General features: G+C 37.6%; 1 protein-coding gene across 1 annotated transcript in view; it reads left to right on the forward strand.

Moving 5' to 3' along the window:
* NLK (nemo like kinase) overlaps positions 1-24,827 on the forward strand; it is a 155,473-nt gene that overhangs the window by 103,819 nt on the left and 26,827 nt on the right. Inside the window, exon 4 of the mRNA XM_040641040.1 lies at positions 23,616-23,722. Coding sequence (XP_040496974.1) covers positions 23,616-23,722 — 107 coding nt within the window. The remainder of the gene's footprint in view (positions 1-23,615; positions 23,723-24,827) is intronic.

Consider the following 24,827-nt stretch of genomic DNA (forward strand, 5'->3'; position numbering starts at 1 on the left):
TAAATAATAATTACAGGTTGGGAATCATAGCAATATAAAAGAATCAGCATATTGTGAAAGCATTGGGGTCTAATTTTCACTCATTCCCATTTTAGTGTCCAAGCTGGATTACTTGAAAAGCATTTGATGATTTGAAACAAAAACAAAAACTATTGCTTACCCACTGTCTACCAATTCTGGCTCCTTACCCCTGAAGCCTAAGGCAGAAACAGAGAGAAAGGCAAGACAATGGAAAAGTTAGCAGAACAATCAAGCTGAATTCCTGACTTTAATTGCCACTTAGTCAGTATCTAGTCTGCCTTATTTATTCATTCAGCCAAACATTTAGCACTACTTTGTACATAACATTATACTAATCTCTGTGGAAGGTACAAAAACAAATTGTTCATTTGTTTTTTGTTTTTTTCCGTTTAATGTACCAGGCACTGTTCTGAATACCTCTTATCTCCATTCTACAGATGAAAAAACTATTATCTCAGAGAGGTAAATAACTCATCCAAGTTCATTTGGAAATGACAGAGTTGGGATTTGAACCCATGTTGACTGGTCCAGTGGGCCAGGAGTGCTCTTAACTCCCTGCTGCCTCTTCGTGCTTTTCTTTAAAAATTAAAAAAAAAAAAAAAAATAGTCTGTGGAGTGAGATAAGATGTAAAGAAGTAACCGTCATATATGTATGGTAGGAAGTGCCAAAAGAATGTGGGCAGGTGGTGTGGAACTTTAAAAGAAGGAGAGATTGCTTCAGGCAGAAAAAAAACAGTAAGACTTGGTGAAGAAAATGACATTTCATCTGAGTGTTGAAAGATGAGGAGGATTTGGACAGGTAGCCTTGAAGAGGATGGATATTCCAGATGGAGAGACCAAATATCAGGAGCATCTTTTAGGGAATGGCAGATCATCCAGTTGGCTAGAGTTCAGCATGCATGGATAATGAGAAATTAAGCTACTTGGGGCAAATCATGGAAGGCCTTGAATGTTAAACTAAGAAAATTCATCTTTATTCAGTAGGCATGTGAAGGCACAATGAAAGATTTTTGTGATGAGGAATGACAGAATCAGAAGTGTCCTTTATAAACTTAACAAAGAGTTTCTGTTTGGGCTGATGAGAAAGTTCTAGAATTAGTGGTGATAGTTGCACATTGTGAATGTACATAATGCCACTAAACGTACATGTAAAAATGGTTAAAATGGTAAATTCTATGTTATGTGTAGAGGCCACTTTTAAACAACAGGCTTGAGCAATGGAAATTTGATCAAGGTCAAAGGGCCCACAGCGACCACCTGGCTGAATACAGACAGGCCCATCAGGCAACCCACCTCAAAATATCCACTGGCCCTAACTGACCAGTGGGCTACTTACAACCAGGCACAATTACCAAAAAAGGGAAAATTCCATGCGTCCCCATACCTCCTCACCTTCCCACTTTAAATAGAGCCCCCACTCACTGCCTCTTTGCAGACAGTCTCTTGTTTGCTGTCCTGCCCTGCCACTACCTTGCAGTGTATTCAATAAACGTCTATCTCCCTTGTTGTGCCTTGGGTGAATCTTTTCATTGCCCGCGCCACCGGCTTCCAACCGATCATTGTCCCACATTTGGGGGCCCGCATCTGATGGAGAGGGACACCACATTATGTATATTTTACCACAATTAAAAAAAGAAAAGCCCTTAAGAAGACCCAGCTGTTAGTGCTTAGAGGCAGCTACTGTTTTGCAGACCAAGAAAGTTGAGCAGAAGGATTCGTGGCAATTGATTGGGACCTCTTTAGCCATGTACTCAACAGCCTGGGCTTTGATGTTGATGGCTGGCTGGGTATTCACAGAGGCAGGACAAGGAAATGAAAAACTTGGGGAGGGGGCTCCCTAGACCATCACAGAATGGCTGACCACATTGATAGAGAAGCAGTTAACATCAGAAGAGGACTTGGTGTACTCTGAGAAAGGAGAGGCAAGATCCAAAGATAAATGTTGGGGTGATAGCAAGCAGCAAGTTTAGCAGGAGTAGTAGTCGTGGTTAGAGTACAGAGATTGTGTTCAAAGAAAGGAATTTGTAGTTAGAACACGTCATTTCGAGATAGAAAGTAGAGCCATGGTTTAAGGCAGATCACGTAGAATAATAACAAAAGTCCTTAGAGTTCAGACAGCTGAGAAATTGAGGGATAGAGAGTCTGTACCCTGGTTGCACATTAAAATCACCTAAGGAGCTTTTTAAAGAAATACAGATGCTCAAACCCTACATTCTGATTTCATTGGTTTGAGTTTGGTCCTAGGTATCAATAAGTCTTTTTGAAAAGTTCTCCCCAGTGATCTGTATGTGCCATCAGGGGTGGGATCCACAAGGCTAAAGCCGCCAGAATAATTATCAGCATAAATGTTGAAGTTACCAGTGAACACCTAAGGGACTTCAAATAGCAAAAGTAGAACCAGCTGTTTGTGTCGTCTAGCTAAGATCTGGATTGTTGTAAAGGCTGCTAGAAAAGACAAGCGTAAGAGACTATGGAATTAGTTTCTGCTGTGTGTGTGTGTTGTTTTTCTTTCTTTCTTTTTTTTTTTTTTCTTTAAAGGAGAGGTCTTTGAGCATTAGCAGTGGGACCAACCATAGCCTGGAAAAAAGGAGGGGAGATGGAAGCAGCTTACTCCGTCTCCACTCGTTAGCTCTTTACATGGAGACTGCTCCTCAGAATCCTGTCGATGCTCTTCGTGTATTCATCATAAATGCCTCTTGATGACCAAATTAACTGTAATTGATCTACCTATCTTTAAAAGCTTGAAGATGTAATTCATCTGCTGTTTAAGCTTTAAGAAAGTTAGAATATATTCTGTTTTAGGCAAGAAGTTCCAAAAGTTCCAACTTTATTTTCATTCTGACACAACAGTGGGAAAGATTTAAAATGAAGTATCAGAAGTTTAAGGCTATGTGTGTCTTTGACTTGGAGCCTTGAGCTAATCACCCAGAATCTCTGCTTCACTCGTTCTTTGACTTTTTTAAACATGATTAAAAGAGATAATTGCTTTATGTCCAATTCTATTCATTTAGCTGATTTTCCAGAGTGAGCGTGAGCTAGGAATCAAGAATGTGCTATTCCCTTAGGTAATTTCAGCTCTCATAGGCTTCCCTAGCGAGAGAATTTCACCAAACTGAGTATGATGCTGTTGAGAGAGGTAGTTTTATATAGTATAACGCCTTCACAAGAGCCAGCTGTTTCCTATGGGGATCAGTCAAAGAAAACGGCACTCTGCTTCAATGCCAGAGAACACAGTGCTGTTGAATTTAACGCGAATTTGACGTATTTGTCTCCAACATGGTATCTTCCCAGATGACTTTTTGTGATACTCAGTGTTCATTTTATGCCTAACTTTAGAACTTTACCCTCAGGACAGAGGTACTAGCAGGTAGTATGAAGTATAATGGCCATCGTTGTTATCCTTAAGGGGTTCATGGTTCAATTGGGGATGATGGATGATTTTCAAATAATTATAATACTAGAGTAATCAGTTTAACAGTAGAGATAGTAACCAAATTTTCTTAAGCAGAAAAAACTGCTCTGCCCTTCTCTCCTTCTCAAAAAAGAGTTTGGAAGACTTATCTAGTACTTAAAGTTTTCATAGAATAAAATATTTTCTCCAGTGCTTCCTTGCAGAAGCCATACAAGATCAGTGATCTATTAGGATAAATTATATTTTCAGTATTTCCAGTTGTATTTTCATTTTCCCACAAAGTTTTAGGCAGTATCTGATTTCGTGTTCGTGGGTCCATGTAACTTTCTGCACAGCTATGCTAATTAAGTGATGTGGAACCGTGCTAATAGGTGGCACATCTAAGAGTATATTAGATCATTTATTACATAAATGTTAGAAAGTGGGCACTCTGAACAAATGAAAAAGGCAGATCTTATATCTCTTTCTTACATCTTTTTAAAGATATAATTGACATATAGCAAACCTTCTATCTCGACAGAGACAGACCCGTTTAAATGGACCACTATTTTATTTCATCTCTTCTTACTGCCGTAAAAAGTACTCAGACTTCTCTGATATACCTCTCCTAGATTCTTATAGATTTTTGTTCTCTGTATATTTTGAATCCTCCATGCTCCTTCATAACTGGTTCCTTTTAATAACTTTGTCTTTTAAAATCCTTAACCAAAAATGAATAAAATCCTTAACCAAAAATGAATTTCACTGGTGATGGGTGTCACTGTGTAGGTAAGGGGAGCATCCGTAGCTTGTCATACTGAGAGGCTTGTCTTCCCTTCAGAATATTGTTTGCGGTTGTTTATACCACTGATAGCAATCTGCTCTCGGGGTTTTAATGACATCATTCTTGCAGCTTTACAATATAGATCAGACTGGAGTAAATTGCTATCAGATTCTGTTGGGCAGAAGGATATGTGAAACCAGATTGTCTGGACACAGAAGTAAGTTTTTTAGACCCGTTAAGAAAGATTGGTGGGTCTAATTTGAAGGCTCATTGTCCTTAGAGAAAGTATTAAGATTTGTTGTAATGGCAGTAAGAAGCATTTTATATGACTGATACATGCATTTATCCTCTGAATGGATTAAGAGGTTATTGAAGAATTTGCCCTTTCTCTTCATGAATTAAAAAAACTGGAGAAGTAAAACGTTTCTAATCTAGGTGAAGGCTCTTCTTTCAAGTATCTTTTTTAATATTCAGAAAAAATAGTGACTATTCCAATCATTTCTTTTGGCGTCTGTTTCTTGGCTCTTAGTTTCTCTTTTTTTGTGTATGTGCATTTGCTTTGGAGGGTTATGATGGTGGGAAATTAGTAATCACCAAGCTCTACCATCTCCATTTGACACACATAGAACTTGCCTTTGCCTTCTGGACACTTTGGAAAGAAGAGAGCTGAGGTGGAAAGAGAGCTGAGGTTTGAAGTAACCTCTTTTTCTCTAGGATGTTCTTTCTGTTTTATTGCATGGTGTTTATAGCCTTAGTGACAAGGACTCAGCCAACAGAACTTTCTGGACTAACAGAAAGTCATTCTACATTCATGTAGAATGGAGTATGTAGTACATATCTTTCCAGTGATTTTCCCTTTTTTTCTGGTGATAGAATTGATTTTTTAAATTATTTTTAAATTGCAAATTAAAGGTAGTTTTAATTTTTAAATTTTTGACATTCTATATACAACAGATTAATTACCTTAAAAATAAAAAGAATTTGCCATTGCCTGGGAAAGAGATTGTTGTATTCAAACATTTTAACAACGTGACCTTTTATTCCATTGATTTCTATAGAAAAGCACAGGCATGCTTCAGAAAAGGTCAGTGATTCTAATTGAAGCACACACTGATTTTTTTTTTTTTTCTGGTTGCAAAGGCGCCCATGCTTTTTGTTGCAAAGAAGATGATGAGATTTAGGGCTGGCCATTTGTTACAAGAGAAAGCAATTCTCTCTGTGATGCATTGCTGTTTTTCTTCCACATGAAAAGCATTGTTTGAAATCAAGAATATCCATAAACCAGATTTTCATTATCCGTGCTATTTAATGCCCTCATTTTTATTTCAGAGGCAGTTACATATCTGAGATGTAGGTTGAAATTTCCCTCCTCTATAGACCTGATTTTGGGGGGAAAAATGTGAGTCTATTAAAAGTCTCACATATTTATGGTTGTGAGATTTTCTTCTTTCAAATAGGAATGGCAAGATTTCAGGATTAATGCTTAATGTGGGTTTAAGCATGTTTTCACTGTCATTCTTGGACTTTTCATAAAAGAATTCATGGCCGGAGGAGCCAGACATGACAATCTGCATATTAAAATTTATTAAACCACAAATTCAGTGTGTCCTTTTGAAAAAAATCACCTGACTCATATTTGTTCCAACATGTATCACACAAAGATGACGATTCTTAAAAAGGGGGGGGGGGATTGTAGAACCTTGACCAATATGACACCTACTTGATAAATATTTAATACTGCAAGATTTCTTTTTGGTCTGGCTTAGTGTTGGTTTTTGTCCAATATGCAATGGAAGAAAGAATGATCCAATTTTCATTATCTGAAGTCAGTAAAGACTGTTTAGGGATTAAAATTGTGTTTTCAAAGCTCTCTATTCATATTCATTCTGTAGGAAATAATTTGATACAACAAATTCTCCATTTTCTTCTTCCAGTCCAGCTAAACCAGTTAAATACCCTTATTTTGCTGAGAGCTTTTAACATGTCGTTAACAATTTTTCATACAAAATCAGTTGCTCATTGCACATAAAACATTAAATGTTTTCTCAGACTTCATCTCGCTTGAGCAGGCAGGTCAGGCCACTGTAGTTGAAGGTGAGAGTTTTTGAACCTGATAGTTAGTCTTTTACATAAGACCATATCACAGATTTTCACATTTATATGCAATTTGAGCTGTCCAGGATGATTAGCTCTCTATTATTAAAGTGTTCGTTTAGCAGTGCTTTTTTATGACATATTTGCACAACACCTTATCATTAGTAAACATTTATTCCTAAGCTTATAAATTCCCCCAGTATGTATTGATAGTAAAAGCTGTGTAATGAATCGGTTTTATTCTTTCTCTTTTGTCTGAGAGGTGGGAATGATCTAAGTCAGAGACTGTTTGGCAGGTCTGAATATGGGAATGTGGAATATTGACCTTCACCCCATATTCTTGATATATTTGGAAACTCACTAGTGAGTTCTCCATTTCTTCCCCCTACAAAGCTTTGATGGCTCCCTCAATACTGGATACTAGAGCCTAAATTGATATTCTTGATATTAGAGCACTCTAAAACCAGTCCCCTTCTCCATCCTTCTGCCTGACATACTCATCATCCCTTAGTTCTGCTGCCCGACAGTAGCAGTCTTGAGTTTAATGACTTACTATCTCATCGTGAAATAGGAGCAGGGGTCCTCATCCTCTGTTTATTTCAAAATCCTTATGATTAGTTCAGGGCCTACCTAGTCAGCATTCTTCTAGCTTGACGTAATAGAAAATCTATTGTAGTGGCAAAGAGCATGGAGTCTGGAGCCAGACTACCTAGATTTGAATTCCAGCTTTGCTTCTTACTACCCGTGGGACTCTGTGCTCTTACTACCTGTAACCTCTCTGTGCCTCAATTTCCTGGTTAATGAAATGAGAATAATAATGGCACCTACCTCTTGAAGTTATTTGGAGGATTAAATTGGTATAGATTGACAGACTGAGTTAGAACAGTGTCTGGCACTTAATAAGTGCTATAAAAGTAGTAGGGGTAGGCCTTATAGAGGAGATAGAACTTAGTGAAGCTGAAAGACATTAGGAATTCCTATGAATTTTCTGATGCAAACAAAATGTCAAGGAGACTACCAACTACCAACAGACGGCATTAGCAAGTATTTGTCACAAACAAATGGATGTTCATAATGGCCTATCATTAACAAACATAGCCTGTTTTTAGAAAGAATTTTTATTTTTTAAATAAGCTGTGAACTGTTAATGAGGAGTGGATTGTTAATCTCAGTACCTCATGTTTACTTACCTGGTCTCCTCTTCCCAGAAAAATGTATTCCAGGGGCGCCTGGGTGGCACAGCGGTTAAGCGTCTGCCTTCGGCTCAGGGCGTGATCCCGGCGTTATGGGATCGAGCCCCACGTCAGGCTCTTCTGCTGTGAGCCTGCTTCTTCCTCTCCCACTCCCCCTGCTTGTGTTCCCTCTCTTGCTGGCTGTCTCTATCTCTGTCGAATAAATAAATAAAATCTTTAAAAAAAAATGTATTCCACGTACAACTCACTGGCACCTCCAAGACTTCCATCCAGACTGAATCCACATTAATGTGTTTCTTGGTGCCTTCTCCAGTAACTGTCCCAAACCTTTCCTATCAAATAGAAAGATAGGACATAATTTCCTCCTTCAGCCCACTGTCTCAAGAACCATTCCCTTTCGTATGCCCCATGGTTACATCTCCTAGTAGTGTCCCTTCCTTCCTGCATACGGATTACCCAGGCTTTAGTGTATTCGCAAATCCTAAGGTGGTTTTAAAGAACTGTTTAAAGTTCCAACTGACAGTTGTAATTTTTTTTCCCTCCGCTTTGAAGAGAATCGCTATTGATAGAGCAACGTATTCACACCAGCTCTTTGAAACACCTGTGTTCCAGGTGAAGCAAAAAAAAAAATAATAATAAAGGAAAGCTTGAATCTAGTCTTTTCACCTCTCCATTAAAAAATAAATATATGCCTCTAAAACTTCCCAGCTGTGGAAATGAAATGCTGTCAGGCCTCCCAACTATTATTGGATAACAACAAAGCCACACCTAATTTGAGCTGTTGAAAAGCCTCATAACCCATTATCATTCTCCTGAACTACTTAACCTTCTGGTTAACCTTCTGATTATTAGCCTCTTGCCATATTCAATTCAGGTGTGAAAATTTAGGAAGACTCATAGGACCATTTATTTGATCTTTTTTGTGTATCCCACTGTTCTGACTTAATTTCTATTTTTTAAGGTTGGTAGATAGTAGGAGGCGTGTGTTACATGGAGACCCAGAGGTTTCAGAAGCCACTAAATATATCAAACCTGCCTTAATTGGAGGATGTGGGGAAGCAGTGGGGCTTTTAGCCACTTCATAGACCAGCTGAGTCTCCTGCTACCAACTCAATTTATTTGAGAGCAGTATTTCAGGGAACTTCTCAGAGCACACTAGCACAAATCTGTATGTTAGCTAGACACAATTTATTTATGTACTACTTAGTATATCAGTTTGCTCTCTGCATATACTATATGAACGTCATTATTAAATAGTAAGAGCACCGATTTGTGCAGCTGGCAGTGGGTTTAATAATTATATGTTTAATTGATAGTCTTTTCCTCTTACTGATAAGTCACTTAAAGGTGGCAGGAGAACCAGATGGTAGAAAATCAGATTAGGTTGAAGTGGCTTTTTTCCAAAGGAAGTATGTTATGCCTGAGCTGAGCCGTTTTGTTTTGCATGTGTTTGTTTTCATTGTTTTGGATATGTGGAATACGAATCAGTTACTAATTCCTACCACCCTGAGCTCAAGACAGGGAAACCCATTAGGTTACTAGAAGCCCTTTACCAGAACCAGGGTCCCTGTGTGGGGGTTCTCAAAAGTCCCACAGAGATTAGCACTTTAATAATTGCTCCCTTGAGTTTCCAATCTGTCCAGAACCAACCCTAGGTCTCTCTCAAAAACTGTTTGGTGCCAGAAAAACCCACAAGACCCCATTTAATAAGTGAATAAAATTTTCTTCTTTAGCAATGATAGCCTTTAGAGGTTGCCTTAATCTTTCTTTTATGATCAGTAACTTAAAGGATCTTTTTAAACTGGTTGCCTATTTTGTGTTTTTTTTTTGTACTTGCATTCTTTTGGCTTTTTCTTCAGGGAGGGGGAAATGTTGGGAAAAATAAGAACACGGTTATACATTTTGGCAAAGGTATAGACTTTGATATTGGGCATTGCTGAGTTCATATCCTTATTTCCCGTCCTCCCATTAGCTTTTTGACCTTCAAAAAGTTACTTGTTACTCTTCCTTGAGCCTCAGTTTTCTCTGTGATAAATGAAGACATTTTTCTTTGAAGGACGTTGCAAGGAATAGGTGAATTAGTGTATGTAGTACATTTGGCACAGTGCCTGGCTTATTGATATTTAATAAATTCAGTACCCTTCCTTCCTCCCATCACAATGGTGATGATAGTGGCCACCAAGTAATCCTTGTTCCCTATGTGCCAGGCATTTATATGTGATTCACACACGACATCTAACCCTGGCAATAACCCTGTGTGGTAGATATCATTGTGCCTATTTTATAAATGCAGAAACAAACTCAGAGAACTTATTTAACTTGCCCAATGTAATCAAGCTAGTAAGTAGCAGTTGGGATTTTAACCTGGCCTTTCATTCCAAAGCCTACACCACACTGCCTCCCACTGCCTAAATTCATTTAACTCCTCATATTTAAAACCAGCTTCTTGGTCTTCTCTTCTGAAGTGGAATTATTTCCTTTGCCGTTTTCCTCGAAGTTTACTCTATCTTTTGAAAGACAGAGCACAAGTGAAGAACAAAGGCCAGGATCTCGTATACACTCTGCTGCGTACTAGCTAGGACCTTTGGTTGGTTCCTTTACCTCTCTAAACCTCTTGACTTGTTTGTATAACCAAACCAGTAGCGTACTTATTTCTTAGAGTAATTAGCAGTACATGAGGCTAAATAGATTGACAGCTGGATGCTTAATCTATAGAAAAGTCTCCGCAAATATCAGCACTTTTTTTTCCCAGTAAATATTTTTCTTCTCTAGTCAAGCTTCTGTGGCCGCGTATAGTATGATATAAAATCTTTTTGCTTCCTTGTTTTCTCTGCTTGATTTTTACATATCAGTCTCGGTCTTTTCTAACCTCTTGAATGTTGCCTTGCCTTCATCTGTCTTTTTTCCCTGTTTTGTCGTTGAGTTAGCATGCTCTCTACACCCACTTGGTGCCCAGTCAGTATTTATGGATGCTAATGCTGGTGGCTACACAAAGCTGCTGCTGGCACCAGCCCTGCAGCCGCTGAGACGGCTTTGAATAATCATGACTTCCTAAAAACAGAAAAGGAGTCACTCATCTCACTCATAATTGAAGGTCAGAATCTGGTGTCAGCATTTGTTTCTGTGGGGATTGTGTAGCTTTTTCTGCAGAATTACCTTTGACAGAGTAGTCAGGTTTTCTGGCATGAGGCTGATTATCATGCGTTCTTACGTTACTTCCTAAAATAGATGCAGCATGGTAGAGGTGAGTTAAGCAAATATTGATCATACTACAGATTTGTTTTCATTGAAGCAAGGGGTCAGGGAAGGCTTACCATTGAGGGTATGGTGGGCTGCCAGGCTCTAGAGAGTTTCCTAGTCTTCTTGTTCATAATCATTTTTGCATCAAAGAAAATTGTGCAAAACCAGTTTTAATCTTAAATACTTCTCTTTTCTCTGCCTTTCTGGTATCGCTAATAAATCCCCACCTCATTTCTGTGTTCCTTAGTCAATTCCTTATTTTTGCTTTTTTCTCGCTTCAGTCTCTGTCCTTCATGAACACATTTTCGTCCTCAGCAACTTTTGTGGAAGTCTAGCAGGGCATCCTGCATACGATATTTGGGCACTGTGCACTAAAAATTCTGCCAATGACACTGATGTGCATTATTCTAAAGAATGTCATGATGTTAAGGTCAAATTTATAACTCACTAATGGTGATATGCTTCCATAATTTCAATATTCAGGTTTTTTAATGAAAAAGGGAAAGATGAAAAAGATTTTTTTAATAAAAAAGGAAAAGCTTTGTGCAAAGACAAGGAAGATTGCGACTAAAAGCAAAACAATAAAAAATCTGTCTACGGCAGACTTCATTTAGTAGAAAGTATGGATTATTTCTTACCATAGCTCATGATTCCCAAACTTATATTCTCAATTTAGACATCCCACCAAAGGCCTGTCCTGTATTTCCACCAATCTCTAGTGAAGACCTTTTTTTTTCTTCCCATTTTTTTGTCAAGGGCTGCTAGCCCAACCCTCTGCCCCACCACACACAATATGTTAGCTGGGAGTCCCTATTATTTTTATATTCATATATTTATGAATAATAGGCTAATATATACACACATTTGCTAATTTTTTAAGTTCTCATCTATTTAAAGAAAATAGGGAACATGAAGCTATTCAAGAAGGTATTTCAAGTAAGCATATATGATTCATAGGTATGAGGAAATGTTTGTTTAATATCAATTTTAGCTTTATAATTTGACTAAAGAAAGGGAAAAGGAGTAGGATTTGAAGGAAGTGGAATACTCAGGATGTAGAAAAAGAGGCAAAGAATGTGAGGTAGAAAAACTCATCTCTATTTTTAACTTTTGTCTTATTTTTCTGTTGTTGGCAGAAGAAATATCATTATTTAACCTGTGAGCCTGACATTCCTCACCCCCAGTCTAGGTCTGTTACATGGGAGTAGTCCCAGGTTGTTATGAGGATTAAACGAGAGGACCTATGTTAAAAATGGCATATAATAGGCTCAGAAACACTTTTCAGCAAACAGATAATCCCTCAGCAAATTGTGGGGTTATTTCTTATTCGAGGCTATGGCCTACTAGTCACAAAACTAAGACTAATTCGGGTGCTAGAAGAAATGAATAAGAGTACTTGTGTGGATTTGGGCAATTACTTCAGACATCTTCGGATTCAGTTCCTTCCAAAAGGAAAGACAAACTCAAAAAGAGAACAATTAGTTCTTTATAATAGCCTGTGACTTGTGTTGTGAGAATTCTTTGAGATAATCCAAAGGGCTTAGAATGTGCCTGGTGCATAGTAAGAACTCCGTAAGTGTTAATTGCTTTTATTTTTATTATTTCTCATGTGTTTAAAAAAATTTTTTTAGGTGAACCATTTTAAGGAAACCGAATGTATGGAAGTGTTTTTACAGATAGAGGTAAATTGCCAATTAGAATGTGCATCTAATTTAGAAATCCAGTAGGAGCTGAAGAAATCTTGATGGTTTTCTCACTTTTTTTTTTTTAAGGTTTTATTTTTAAGCAATCTCTACATCCAGTGTGGGGCTCGAACTTACAGCCCCAAGATCAAGAGCCACATGCTCTACTGACTGAGCCAGCCAGACACCCTGGTTTTCTTACATCTTTAAAGGTCTAAGTCTCTGTAGTTATTAGAATTTAGCAGTCTTAATAATTTAGAGATTTATCTCTTTAGAAGAATATCTCTTGGTTGGGCTACTTTGTTTCTCTTATTTCTTTTGGCTACGTGATGGCAAGTCTGGCATATTCAACTGCAAAGCAGTGCCTAAGGGGCTTTATGAGATTAACAGCCATGATATTTTTGTGATCTATGAGTGTATCTATTGCAATTGCTTGTTTCTTGTCCATCTCCCTTGTTAGACTATAAAGTCAGCAAAGGTAGTGACATTCTTGGACACCATTGCATTTTCAGTGCCTAGAACAGTGTCTGGCACATGCTCCTATTCAGAATATTTGTTGAATAGAGAGCGACTTCGCATTTGAAAACACGTGGCAAGGGAGGGATTCTAAAAGATGCATCATGTATTGTAGTATTGAATTTCTGATTTTTGTTTGAAAACTGGTTGTGCAACAATGCAAGTAATGGCATTCTCATGAATTTCATTTTCTCTCTTAATAGTAAACAAAGTAAAGGAAAATTTCATGGAAAAGGTCAGACTGCAGAATCATTACAACCTAGGTTTGAATCCAAGCTCTGTGTCAAGAGCTTAAGCTCTCCCAGCCTCGGTGTGCTCATCTCTTAAATAGGGATAGTTTCAAATTAGGTATTATTAGAATTAAGTGAGGTGACATAAAATGGCACATAGAAGCTTCAACAAAAAGTTAGGTTCCTTTCTCCTTTTCTTCTCCTCATAGCACATAATTAAAAGTAATTTGGGGGCACATGGCTGACTCAGTCAGCAGAGAATGCAACTCTTGATCTCAGGGTTGTACATTCAAGCTCCATGTTGGGTGTAGAGATTACTTAAAAATAAAATCTTTTAAAAAAAGTAATTCAGCTTTTCTTTATTTCAAAATAATCTGCATACTACGATGATATTTGGGTAAGAAATGGGAATAGTAGTAGGCAGGCTCCTATGGGAAACAGGTTGGTGGGGTAGAGAGTGGACCAGAAATTGGGAAATCAAAGGTAGTTCTAGCCTTTTTCAGACTGGGACTGTGACCTGGGGTAAATCACATAACCTCCCTGGCCTTAGTTTGTTTCTATTAAGTGATATCCCCCAGTGACTAATAATATTTGAGAAAGCAGCAAAAGGACTGTTTTCTACCCCATTAAAAATAAGTTTCTAGGGGCGCCTGGGTGGCTCAGTTGGTTAAGCGTCTGCCTTCAGCTCAGGTCATGATCCCAGGGTCCTGGGATTGAGTCCCGCATCTGGCTCCCTGCTCGGCCTGGGAACCTGCTTCTCCCTCTCCCTCTGCCTGCTGCTTCCCCTGCTGTGCTCTTTCTCTCTCTCTGTCAAATAAATAAATAAATAGAATCCTTAAAAATAATAATAATAGTAAGTTTCTAAAATGTCAACATTAGCAACAATAAACAAGATCAGCAACAAAAAGGTCTTTAAAACAACGCAGAAACACTGTTGTTTGTCTTGGGCACTTGAGGCATCAGAGGTGCCCCCCCACCGAATTTATAATTGTTAATTTGCATCATTCGTTTTTCTGAAGCAAATCAGTACATTTGGAAATCCATATTTCGTGGAGCTACTTAACTAATTGCTGCAATCAGCAGCAATTTATTTTATAACAGAGCTGTTCAGATCGCTCTGAGGTTGGCATACCGTGCAGTGTTTTTTATGATCATATTTTTAATGACAAGTTTTAATAGGGGGAAATGGTTAATCTGTTAATACTGTCCTGAAAACCCTAACTTTAATCCTATATTTTCTCTTTACCCAAAGGTAACTTAAACGGCCATAGCAAAGTCATTGACCCAGTGGGTACACCAGCTGTTGGAGAGGCTGTCCCATTTAGAAGGACCTAGAAAGGGAAAGCATACCCTGTTCTCCCTCTTGTTCAGAGACCCTCATTAAATTACTCAGAAACAATAATCAGATAGCTGCTGTTCAAGTTAATGGCACCTCTGAGTCCCTGTCAAGAGAGCTTTATTTAATGCGCAACAGACCTGGAGTGATGCAGGTGCTTTTTCGGGCCCTCATTTAATTTAAGCTGCTTTAGTTGGCATGGCAACTAGTTGAGACATCTGGGAGACATTATGCTGGGGATTGAGACTTCAGAGGATTTCTGCCGGAGCAAAGCAGAAACCTTATCATAAAGTGGTGTGTGTTGCTTCTAAATTTCTGAGGCTATATTGTTAAATCTTCAAATTCAGGAATTGTACAGAGAAATCAAGTTTTTAAAGGTTGGCCTGTTTGTTGGCTTGTTTTCTGTGAAAAAAAAAAAACTCCTTTATTTGTGGAGTGAAAAATGTATTTCCCCTGAAGAATTTACTTTGCTAAACTAAAACCTGATAAAACTTATTCTCTGCAGAGTCGCCGTTTTAATCACTTTATAAAAATAACACATTTAAAATCTTTCAGTCTTTTGTGTTTAAAATATTTTAGAGGTGAGACGCCTGGGTGGCTCTGTCGACTAAGCATCTGCCTTCGGCTCAGGTCATGATCCCAGGGTCCTGAGATCAAGTCCCACATCGGGCTCGTTGCTCAGTGTGGAGCCTGCTTCTCCCTTTGCCCCTCCCCCTGCTCGTGCTCTCCCTCTCTCTGTCTCTCTCTCTGACAAATAAAATCTTTTAAAAAATAATAATAATAAATAATAAAGTATTTTAGAGGAGAGGAACCCCTTATGCACAGAGGTAATAAACAAAATGGTAAAGGTGGACAGGGGCTCTGTGTGGTTTTGCCCTAGACTTTCTGGTTAATTTAAGAGTTTATCAACCTACCCCCATTCAATTTTTTTTCATTTTTAATAAGTTTTTTATTTTAATTCCAATGTAGGTAACATACCGTGCTATATTAGTTTCAGATGTACAATGTAGAGATTCAACAATTCTCTACATCACTCAGTGCTCTGTATCATTCTAAGTCAGCTTATCATCATCTTAAGCAGAGGTATGAAAGTAGCACTCTTCTTTCTTAAGTATTATAACAGGCAATTGAATAAAAGGTTTTTCACGTTCACAGATCCTGAGGACAGCGACGTGGTAATCTAGTCATTCATGTTTAGCAGGGAGAATACCCAATGGTTTATATTTTATGAGAAATTACACACATGTGTATGTGGTCTTAGTGGAGAAGAATTGACTTTACCATTTGAAATCATGCTTTATATTCCTTTTCAATGCCTTTTTATTTTGATACCTGATATACTTTTCTCCTGTGTTAGGGTTGAACCATATGAGATTATTATTTTTGTTCATTAGTAATGTCAGTTCAAATCCATTAGATTTAGGGTGAACAACACCCTTATCTGGAAGTATGTGTTTTGTAATGCTAAATTAAATGTAAGAATCTTTTTCTGAAATGAATAATTATTTATAAAATATCTGGTTATAGAACCTTACCCATTCCAGCCGGACGATGTTTTCCTTTTCCCCTTTCTTTGAAAATGTAGTCTCTGTTAGAAGAAAGCATATGACATTATTTCATACTTTTCTCTGTTTTTGGCTTCTGTGTCGTTTATTCCTTTTATAAGTCAAAGCAAGATTTTTCAAGTGCCAGCAATATGAATTCAACCCGATAACTTGAAAATTAAGATGTTTTCTCTCTGCTACTTGCATGCATACCAACTGTCACTACTAACAGTAAAGATTCTGGCATCACAACTTGGCTGCCCGTTTTGTAGATACGAAAGGCAGAATAGAGTATAACCTGCTCTTCACTTCCATGCAAGAACTTTTCAATCCTTGCAGGAACAAAAAGTTATCAGACACAGCAGACATGACTGACATCCCATACAGATAAGCGTGTCATACTGTATTTAGGAATTTTTTTTTCCTGAGTAAAATCTCAAGTTAACAACACTTAATACAGTGATGGCAGTTGTAACGTTTTTCTGTTGTTGTTGCTGTTGTTTATGTATAATGTTTCTGTTTTTGGTCCTTTGAGGTTTTGGAACCAACTCAAGAATATTGGGACTTCTGATTAAGGCTTAATAGTACAAGTAGAAGTTTATTCCTGTCTCTATGATTAGATTTCCTAGTGGGGAAAATTTTTTTAAGTATATACATGAGGGAAATAGTAAGATTCAGATCTTCTTTTTCTATCCCGCAGAAGACTAAAGCTTTATTCCCTGGAGCCAGCATGAGCTGAGCTATGGTGTCTTTGGCCCCTTCCCCACTCATACAGCACCCTGGCAGCCTCGCCTGTGCCTTTTAAGACAGAAGTTTGGAAGACTTTTCTCCAGAGAAGTGGATTAACCCAAGAGAAAGGATCTGTACATAATTGAGGATCCTTCATGAAACAAAACTATAAAGCTCTAAGCCATCCCACAGAGCTACATTACAGTCACACAGTAATAACCTAAATATCCAGTGATAGGGTTGCTTAAGTCATGACATAGTCCGTAAAATGGAATACTCTTTAAGCACTTAAAATTATATTAAATAACTATATACCATGGAAAGTGTTAACAAATTATTTTAAATGAAAAAAAAAAAAAGAATATGTGATATGTTCTACTTTGACACCATAATTCCTCTTAAAGGAATGTATTAGGAAATAATCAGATTCACATAAAGATATGGGTATATAGAGATACATGATGTTTATCTCAGGTTTATTTACATTAAAAAAATAGAAATAACTTGGATTTTCAACAATGATGGATTGGTTAAATGAATTCTATTTGTACATTAGAACACTAAATGGTCATAAAAATTCTGCTTTATTAGAATATTTAATAACAGGAGAAAATGCTTATATTTTATTAAGTTAAGAAAACAGGCAGCAACACCATGTATATGTTACAATCCCAATTTCAAATACACACACACACACACATATATATATGCATGTACAACATTTTCACAAAGATGTTATAGGTTCATTCAGAGTGGTAGGATTCTGGGTAGTTTTTCTATTCCTTGAATTTTTTGTATTTTCCTAGTTTTCTACAGTGGAAGTTTTTTTAAAAACTTTTTTGGAAATTTTCAAAAATACAGAAAAGTAGAAACAGTAGTGTAATGACTATCATTTACTCAATACCCAGATTCAACAATTATTCATCATTTTGCCAATCTCATTTCCACTCTCCCTTTTTATTGAGGGCTGGAAAAGGAAGGCTGGAGTTATTTTAAAGTAGACCCCAAACATCAAATTATTTTACCTATAAATACTTAAGTATGCCTTCTTTTCTAACTGTTAAGGACTTTAAAAACCTAACCATTATGTCATTATCACACCTAATAAAATTAGCTAATTTTTTACTATTCCCTGATTTCCTTAAAGATCTCTTTTTTAATCAGGTTTGTTTAAATCAGGTTCTAAACAAAGTCCATATATTGCATTTGGTTATTACACTTCTTGAGACTCTCTTATCCCAAACATTCCTACCTTCCTTACCCCTCACATACGCACCCCCCTTTTTTTGTAATTTATTTGTTGGAGAATTTTTCCTGAAGAATGATCCACATTGTATGTTTAGCTGATTGCTTCTTCATGGTGTCTCTTGTTCTTTTATTCCCCATATTTCTAGTAAACTGGTAATTGGAGTTTGAGGAGAGGACTGATTATATTAAGGTTAATTTTTTTTTTTTTTTTTTGAAAGAGGCTGCAGGGGGCAGAGGGAGAGAGAGTCTTAAGCAGGTTCCACGCCCAGCGCAGAGCCCAGCACAGGGCTCAACATGGGACTCGATCTCACAACCCTGAGATCATGACCCAAGCTGAAATCAAGAGTCAGACACCTTAACCAACTGAGCGACCCAGACACCCCTATATTGATTTTTTTTGAAAGACATGAATACTTTTTGGGCAGTGGTGTGGATCTCACAGAGACATAATATCTTATCACACATTAAGTGTTGCAGGGCTGAGTGGTGGATTTAGGTGACACTGATCAGTCTCATCCCTTTCAAATGGTTTTAGCAGCCATTAGTAATTGGTGCCTGCATCCATGATATCATAGAGGTTGAAAAATGGCAATTTTTTTTACTCACGTAGCATTGCTTCTGCATTGATTAGCTGAAAGTCTTCTATAAGAAACACAGTGAACATTTAGTATATTTTATTACAATTTTTAAAATTATAACTCAAAAAAAGAAAGGAAGTCAATTTTACTACTGTGTAACTTTAGACAGGTTACTTGCCTTCTGTTAGCCCAATTTCCTCATCTATAATTGGGAATACCACCACCTCCCTTATAAGATTGCCATGAAAATTAGATGAGATGATATATTTAAAATACTTAGTAGAGTGCTGGTATACCTAGTGGGTATTCAATATATATATATATAGTTCATTCACCCAACAGATGTTTATAGGAGACTTAACGGTACGTGGGCATTTGTTTCTGAGAATTTGGGATAGACTTGTCAACAAAACAGACAAAACCCTTGCTCTCATGGGGCAGGGTTGGGGAGACAAATAAACAATAAACATAATAAGTAAATTATGTAGGATATGTACTAAAGGAAAAAAGAAAAAGTAGAGCTGGGCAAGTGGGTAGCTATTGTATAAGGCATGCAAGATGCAGTATTAGAATGGTCAAGGTAGGCCTCATTCAAAAGATATGATTTGAACAAAAACATGAAGGAGGTGAAAGAGTTAGCCATGGTGTCTGGGGAAGCCCATTCCAGGTAGAGGGAGCAGCTAGAGCAAAGGCCTAAGGTCAGAGTGTGTCTAGCATGTTTAGAGAATAGCAAAAATGGTGGGAGAGAAGGTCAGAGGAGTAAGGAGGACAGATCATTTATGGCCATGTTAAGGACATTTTAAGAACTTTGTCTTTGCCTCTAAATGAAATGGGGAAACTTGCAGAGGAGTGACATAATCTGGCTTTCATTCAAAAAAAATGTCCTGTGAAATGCAGCCCAAAAAATAAAATTAATTGGGGGCACCTGGGTAGCGCAGTCGTTAGGCATCTGCCTTCGGCTCAGGGCGTGATCCCGGCGCTCCGGGATCGAGTCCCACATCGGGCTCCTCGGCTGGGAGCCTGCTTCTTCCTCTCCCACTCCCCCTGCTTGTGTTCTCTCTCTCGCTGGCTGTCTATCTCTGTCAAATAAATAAAAAAATAAAAAATCTTAAAAAAAAAAAAATAAAATAAAATAAAATTAATTGATGAATGGGAAGAGCCATGGGTAAATATATAAAAGCAAATACAGCAAAATGTTAAGTGCAGAATCTAGGGGGTGGGTGTATATAAATGGGCGTTCACTGTTTAATTCTTTCAAGTTTTCTATGTGTTTAAACAACTTTTGTAAGAAAAAATTTTAAGCTATTAAGAAAAAAATCTAAATCTAACCCTGGTAATAATATCATAATTTAACAGATATGTATTGTTTGATAGAATGATTCTAATACGTCACCGAAAACTCTCCTTAGGATATTCTACTTGTGAAATCTCATTTCCTCACTAACCTTCATTATGGGGTAGAATGTAATTCTTTGGAAAAAATCTGATTAATAAAACCTAAAATAAAAGTAACCTAAGACTATAAAGACATTAAAAATTGCAGTTTCTATATAGTAAGTAACTGTTAATATATAGACAAAATAGAAATAAAAGAAAGAAATCTAAAGGTCTTGGACCAAGGGAGGTAACAGTAGACATGATAAGAAGTAGTCTAATTCTGTGGCTAAATTTTGAAAGAATCTTTGAAAGAACCAACAGGATTCTCTGATGGATTGGAGGTAGAGTAAGAGAGAAAAAGAGAAATCTAGGATGACTCCAAGGTTTGTGGCTTGTGGTGTGAGCAGCTTGCTGGAAAAATAGGTTTGCTATAACAAAGCCTACAACTAGAATAAGTGATTGAGGGGTGGAATGGAGAATACACATTTGGACAGTTTTGGACAGTTTGAGATGTCAATTAGACATCCAGAGGAGATGATGAGTAGACAGTTTGATAAACAAGGCTGGACTTAAGGAAACTAGATTAACTAGAGATATAAAGTTGGGAGTCATCTGCATGTGTGTTGTTTCAAGTCTAGGGATTGGATCCAATTACCCAAGAAAGTTGAGTGTGAAAAGGTAAGAGAACCAAATCCTGGGGCATTTCAACATTAAGTGGTTGGAGAAGGGAAACAACAAAGGAGGATTGAGAAGGAACAACCAGTGAGAGAAAAGAAAAGCCATTAGTTGGGTGTTCTAGAAGCCATTTGAAGAAAATGTCGCAAGGAGGACCTTTTGATTGTGTGTCAGGTGTTACCAGTTACTAATTCTCCTCCCTACTCTCAAGTTGTTTCTACTTGGTTTTGCTAAAATGTTAAATTAGAAGGGTTTTTAAATCATTCTCCCCAGATAATGACCACTTACTACAAGAGTCTTTAAAGCTCATAAAAGTAAAATCCAAAGCCTAACAGCACTTCTTAAAAATTTAAGTTTTGAAAGCAGACTCCTCCTCATCTTTATTTTTATATGCCTAGCATTTACCCCTACAGCGAGCATGTAAATGCTAAAACAGAAGTCCTGGGACCGTCTTAGTTCATTTATAGTTCATGCTAAGCACCCTAAGACTACAGCTGCCCCTTGAGATGGTCTGTGTTCTAGAACTAGCCCTGGGACAACACTGATACTAGAGGTGTTTTACAGGCTGTCAGGTGGGTTGTCCGTTCAAAAGATTCCCTAAGATCGCTCTGAAAGAAGAAAGTTAGGATCTGAAGAACTAAGTAAGAAAGCAGAATAACTCTGCAGCCCAGCAACAGCTCTGCTTTGTTGTCGTTGTTTTGCCTTTCCCGGCTTTCAGTTGTGCGGGGCTAGGGAAGCTGTAGTGTTTTAACTCAGAACATGAAACTGACTTTCACAAGGTGTCAAAAGAATTTGAAACCTGGTAGGAATCTCCTGAAGTGAAGGGTACTCTCCCCTTTTCTTAAGGGAGGTTAAATTTAAATCATAAAATTCACCCAAACTTGAACTGAGTCCTTAACTGTGCACAGGGTAAGTCATGAATTTGCCCTATTTTAGATATAGCAAAAGAGTTACCTTCACAAGAGTTCTGAATTCCACATCTACATTGATCATCTGCCACGTGTTGTTTGAACAAAACCCTGAGGGTATAAAAGTACAAAGCACAGGAGGCTTAAAACTTAAAGGAGCCATAAATGTTTAAAAAAAAAAAAGTTTAATTAAAGAATTAAGATTGTAGATAGAATTGGATTTGAACTAATCATTTTACACATTTCTAGGAGTACTATTCTTCGTAAAGTAACTTATGCCACAGCTGATGAGTAGGTTGTCATCCTTTCCATTGGTGCGGTGGTGGCCTAGGGTGAGACCCCCAACCCTCTCTCGTTTGGATTCAAAGGAGGCTCCAGTAACATGTCTGAATAGATCCTGAGACTATTTGGTCTTCACATTCTTCCTGGCCTGGCTGTCATTTAACATGTTTATTCTTGGGCACCTGGGGGTGCAGTCGGTTAAGCATCTGCATTCAGTTCAGGTCGTGATCTCAGGGTCCTGGGATGGAGCCCCGCATTGGGCTCCCTGCTCAGCTGGGAGCCTGCTTCTCCCTCTCCCTCTGCTGCTCCTTGCTTGTGCTCTCTTGCTCGTGCTCTCTCAAATAAATAAATAAAATCTTATATTAAATAGGGGTGCCTGGGTGGCTCAGTCATTAAGCCTTCCGCTCAGGTCATGATCCCAGGGTCCTGGGATCGAGCCCGTGTCGGCAGGAAGCCTGCTTCTCCCTCTCCCACTCCCCCTGCTTGTATTGCCTCTCTCACTACCTGTCTGTCAAATAAATAAAATCTTTTTTAAAAAATCTTAAATTAAAAAAATAAAATGTTTATCCTTTTTGAGAAGATATTTGCCAATGACATATCCCATAAAGGGTTAATATCATATATATATATAATATTATATATACACACACGTATATATATTTTTATATATATAGTTATATATATAACTATATAAATGGTCAGAAGATGTAAACAGACATTTCTCCAAAGATGTACAGATGTTCAACAGACACATGAGAAGATTCTCAACATATCTTGTCATCAGGGAAATGCAAATCAAAACTACAATGAGATGTCACCTCACACCTATCAGAATGGCTAAAATCAACAACACAAGAAACAACAGGTGTTGGCATGAATGTGGAGAGAAAGGAACCCTGGTGCACTGTTGGTGGGAATGCAGACCGGTGTAGCCACTGTGGAAAATAGTATGGAGTTTACTCAAAAAAAAAATAATAAAACTGCCTTAGGATCCAGTAATCTCACTACTGGGTATTTACCCCCAAAATACAAAAACACTAATTCAAAGGGATATATGCACCCCTATGTTTATTGAAGCATTATTTACAATTGCCAAATTATGGAAGCAGCCCAAGTGGCCATCGATAGATGAATGGATAAAGAATATGTATTACATAGATACACAGTGGAATATAAAAAGGAATGAAATCTTGCCATTTGCAACAACCATGGGTAGATCTAGAGGGTATAATGCTAAGCAAAATAAGTCCGTTGGAGAAAGACAAATACCATATGATTTCACTCCTACGTGGAATTTAAGAATACAAATGAACAAAGGGAAAAAAACAGACTCTTAACTATAGAAAACAGGTACCAGAGAGAAAGTGCTTGGGGACGGGTGAAATAGGGGAAGGTGATTAAGAGAGCATTTATCATGATGAGCACTGAGTACTGTATGGAATTGTTGAATCACTATATTGAACACCTGAAACTAATAGAACACTGTATGTTAACTACATTGGAATTAAAAACTTAATTCAAAAATGTTCATCTTATTTTTCTTTTATAATGCTAATTATAGAGACTTAGTTTATTTCTGCTAACTTCTAAATGGTAAATTCTTTAATTTTGGCAATTTTTTAATCTTGTGAGGTCTGGAATTTTTACCTCTGTCATGCTGTCTAGAAGCTTTCTTTCCCTAAGCTTTTTCCGGCTTTAGGAATGGAAGTTATTCTTTAGACCTAGTGCCTGCTTTGAGGGGATTGGGGGCTGAATTCTCGGAATTCTCCTTAACTTAAAACCTCAAGATACGTTGTCACAGAATTGATGCAGAGTGACCTACATAAAATTATCGTCTCTCCTCAACCACTCAGCTCAGATCATGTCAAAGTTTTTCTTTATCAGATTTTGCGAGGTAAGCTTTTCTTTGTGAAGAAAAAGGTAGTGTCACTGTATAAGTGAAATGTTTTGCTTTTCATTCGAACTTTAATCTGACCTTCCAAGGCTTTTTTCTTCCCTAAAGACTTTTTTCTTTTGACCAATTATTATATTTAATAATCTCTACACTGATGTTAAATAAGAGGCTTTTAAGGGTCGTCAAATGGTTCTTATTTTCACTGATGGAAGAGAAAGCCCTAATTCATTACTCAGTTAAGTAGGTTAGGGAGGTAAATAAGCAGGATGGTTTGTGGAACCTTGTGGTCTGTCACAGTTTCCTCTAAACAGTCTTTAGTAGGACTATGTGCCTGGCATCAGGTGACTCAATTGAAAAGTAATTGTGTTCCCTATGGATGACATTTATTCTTCAAGTGTGTTCAAAGTGTTGGCTGGTATACCTGAATCCCAACTCTAGAAAAACAAAATGACCCTTAAAGCCAAAGCATCCAGGAGGCTGAGAAACAGCCAGCTAAATAATTCTCCAGACCCGCTCATTAAAGAGCACCGACTTGATAGAGAGGAAGTTTGAGCTGACATTGCTGGGGCTTCTGGCCATCAGGTGTGTCCTCTGGAATTTTGCTGTTACAAATGGAGAATTGTTTAAAGCTGAAACAGCTTTCTTACCTAGTAAAATACTCTTCTCCCTCTGCTCCCACACCAGGATTCATAGATTCAGGTATTCTTTGTAGAGATTAAAAAGCATCTGACAACAGAATGAAAACACACACAAAGTATTAAAACTAGGATGTTCACCTTCCATAGATTTGTTGATACTCTGTGGCAGGGAACAGAATGAAGATATTGGATATTGGATCTTTTTTTTAGACTTGTAAAAAAATTAATGATTTGCTGTATTTTATTCAAAAGACTCAGCCTTGAAGCTGTGACCTTTTTCTAACAGTGCTAAAACTCAGTCTTTTAAGATATCAAAAATATTTTAAAGTAATTAACTACCCCTCTTGAATCTCAGTGGTAGGGAATAACTACTGACAAACCTGAATTTTGTCTTATCAGTGAAAATCTGCCCTGGGAAGGGCTCCCTGGTGGGTAATTCGGATTTGCCGGAGCAGGCTCAGAATCAC

This window comes from Ursus maritimus, unplaced genomic scaffold (assembly GCF_017311325.1).
Source record: "Ursus maritimus isolate PB19 unplaced genomic scaffold, ASM1731132v1 scaffold_24, whole genome shotgun sequence".
In the NCBI taxonomy this organism is placed as follows: Eukaryota; Metazoa; Chordata; class Mammalia; order Carnivora; family Ursidae; genus Ursus; species Ursus maritimus.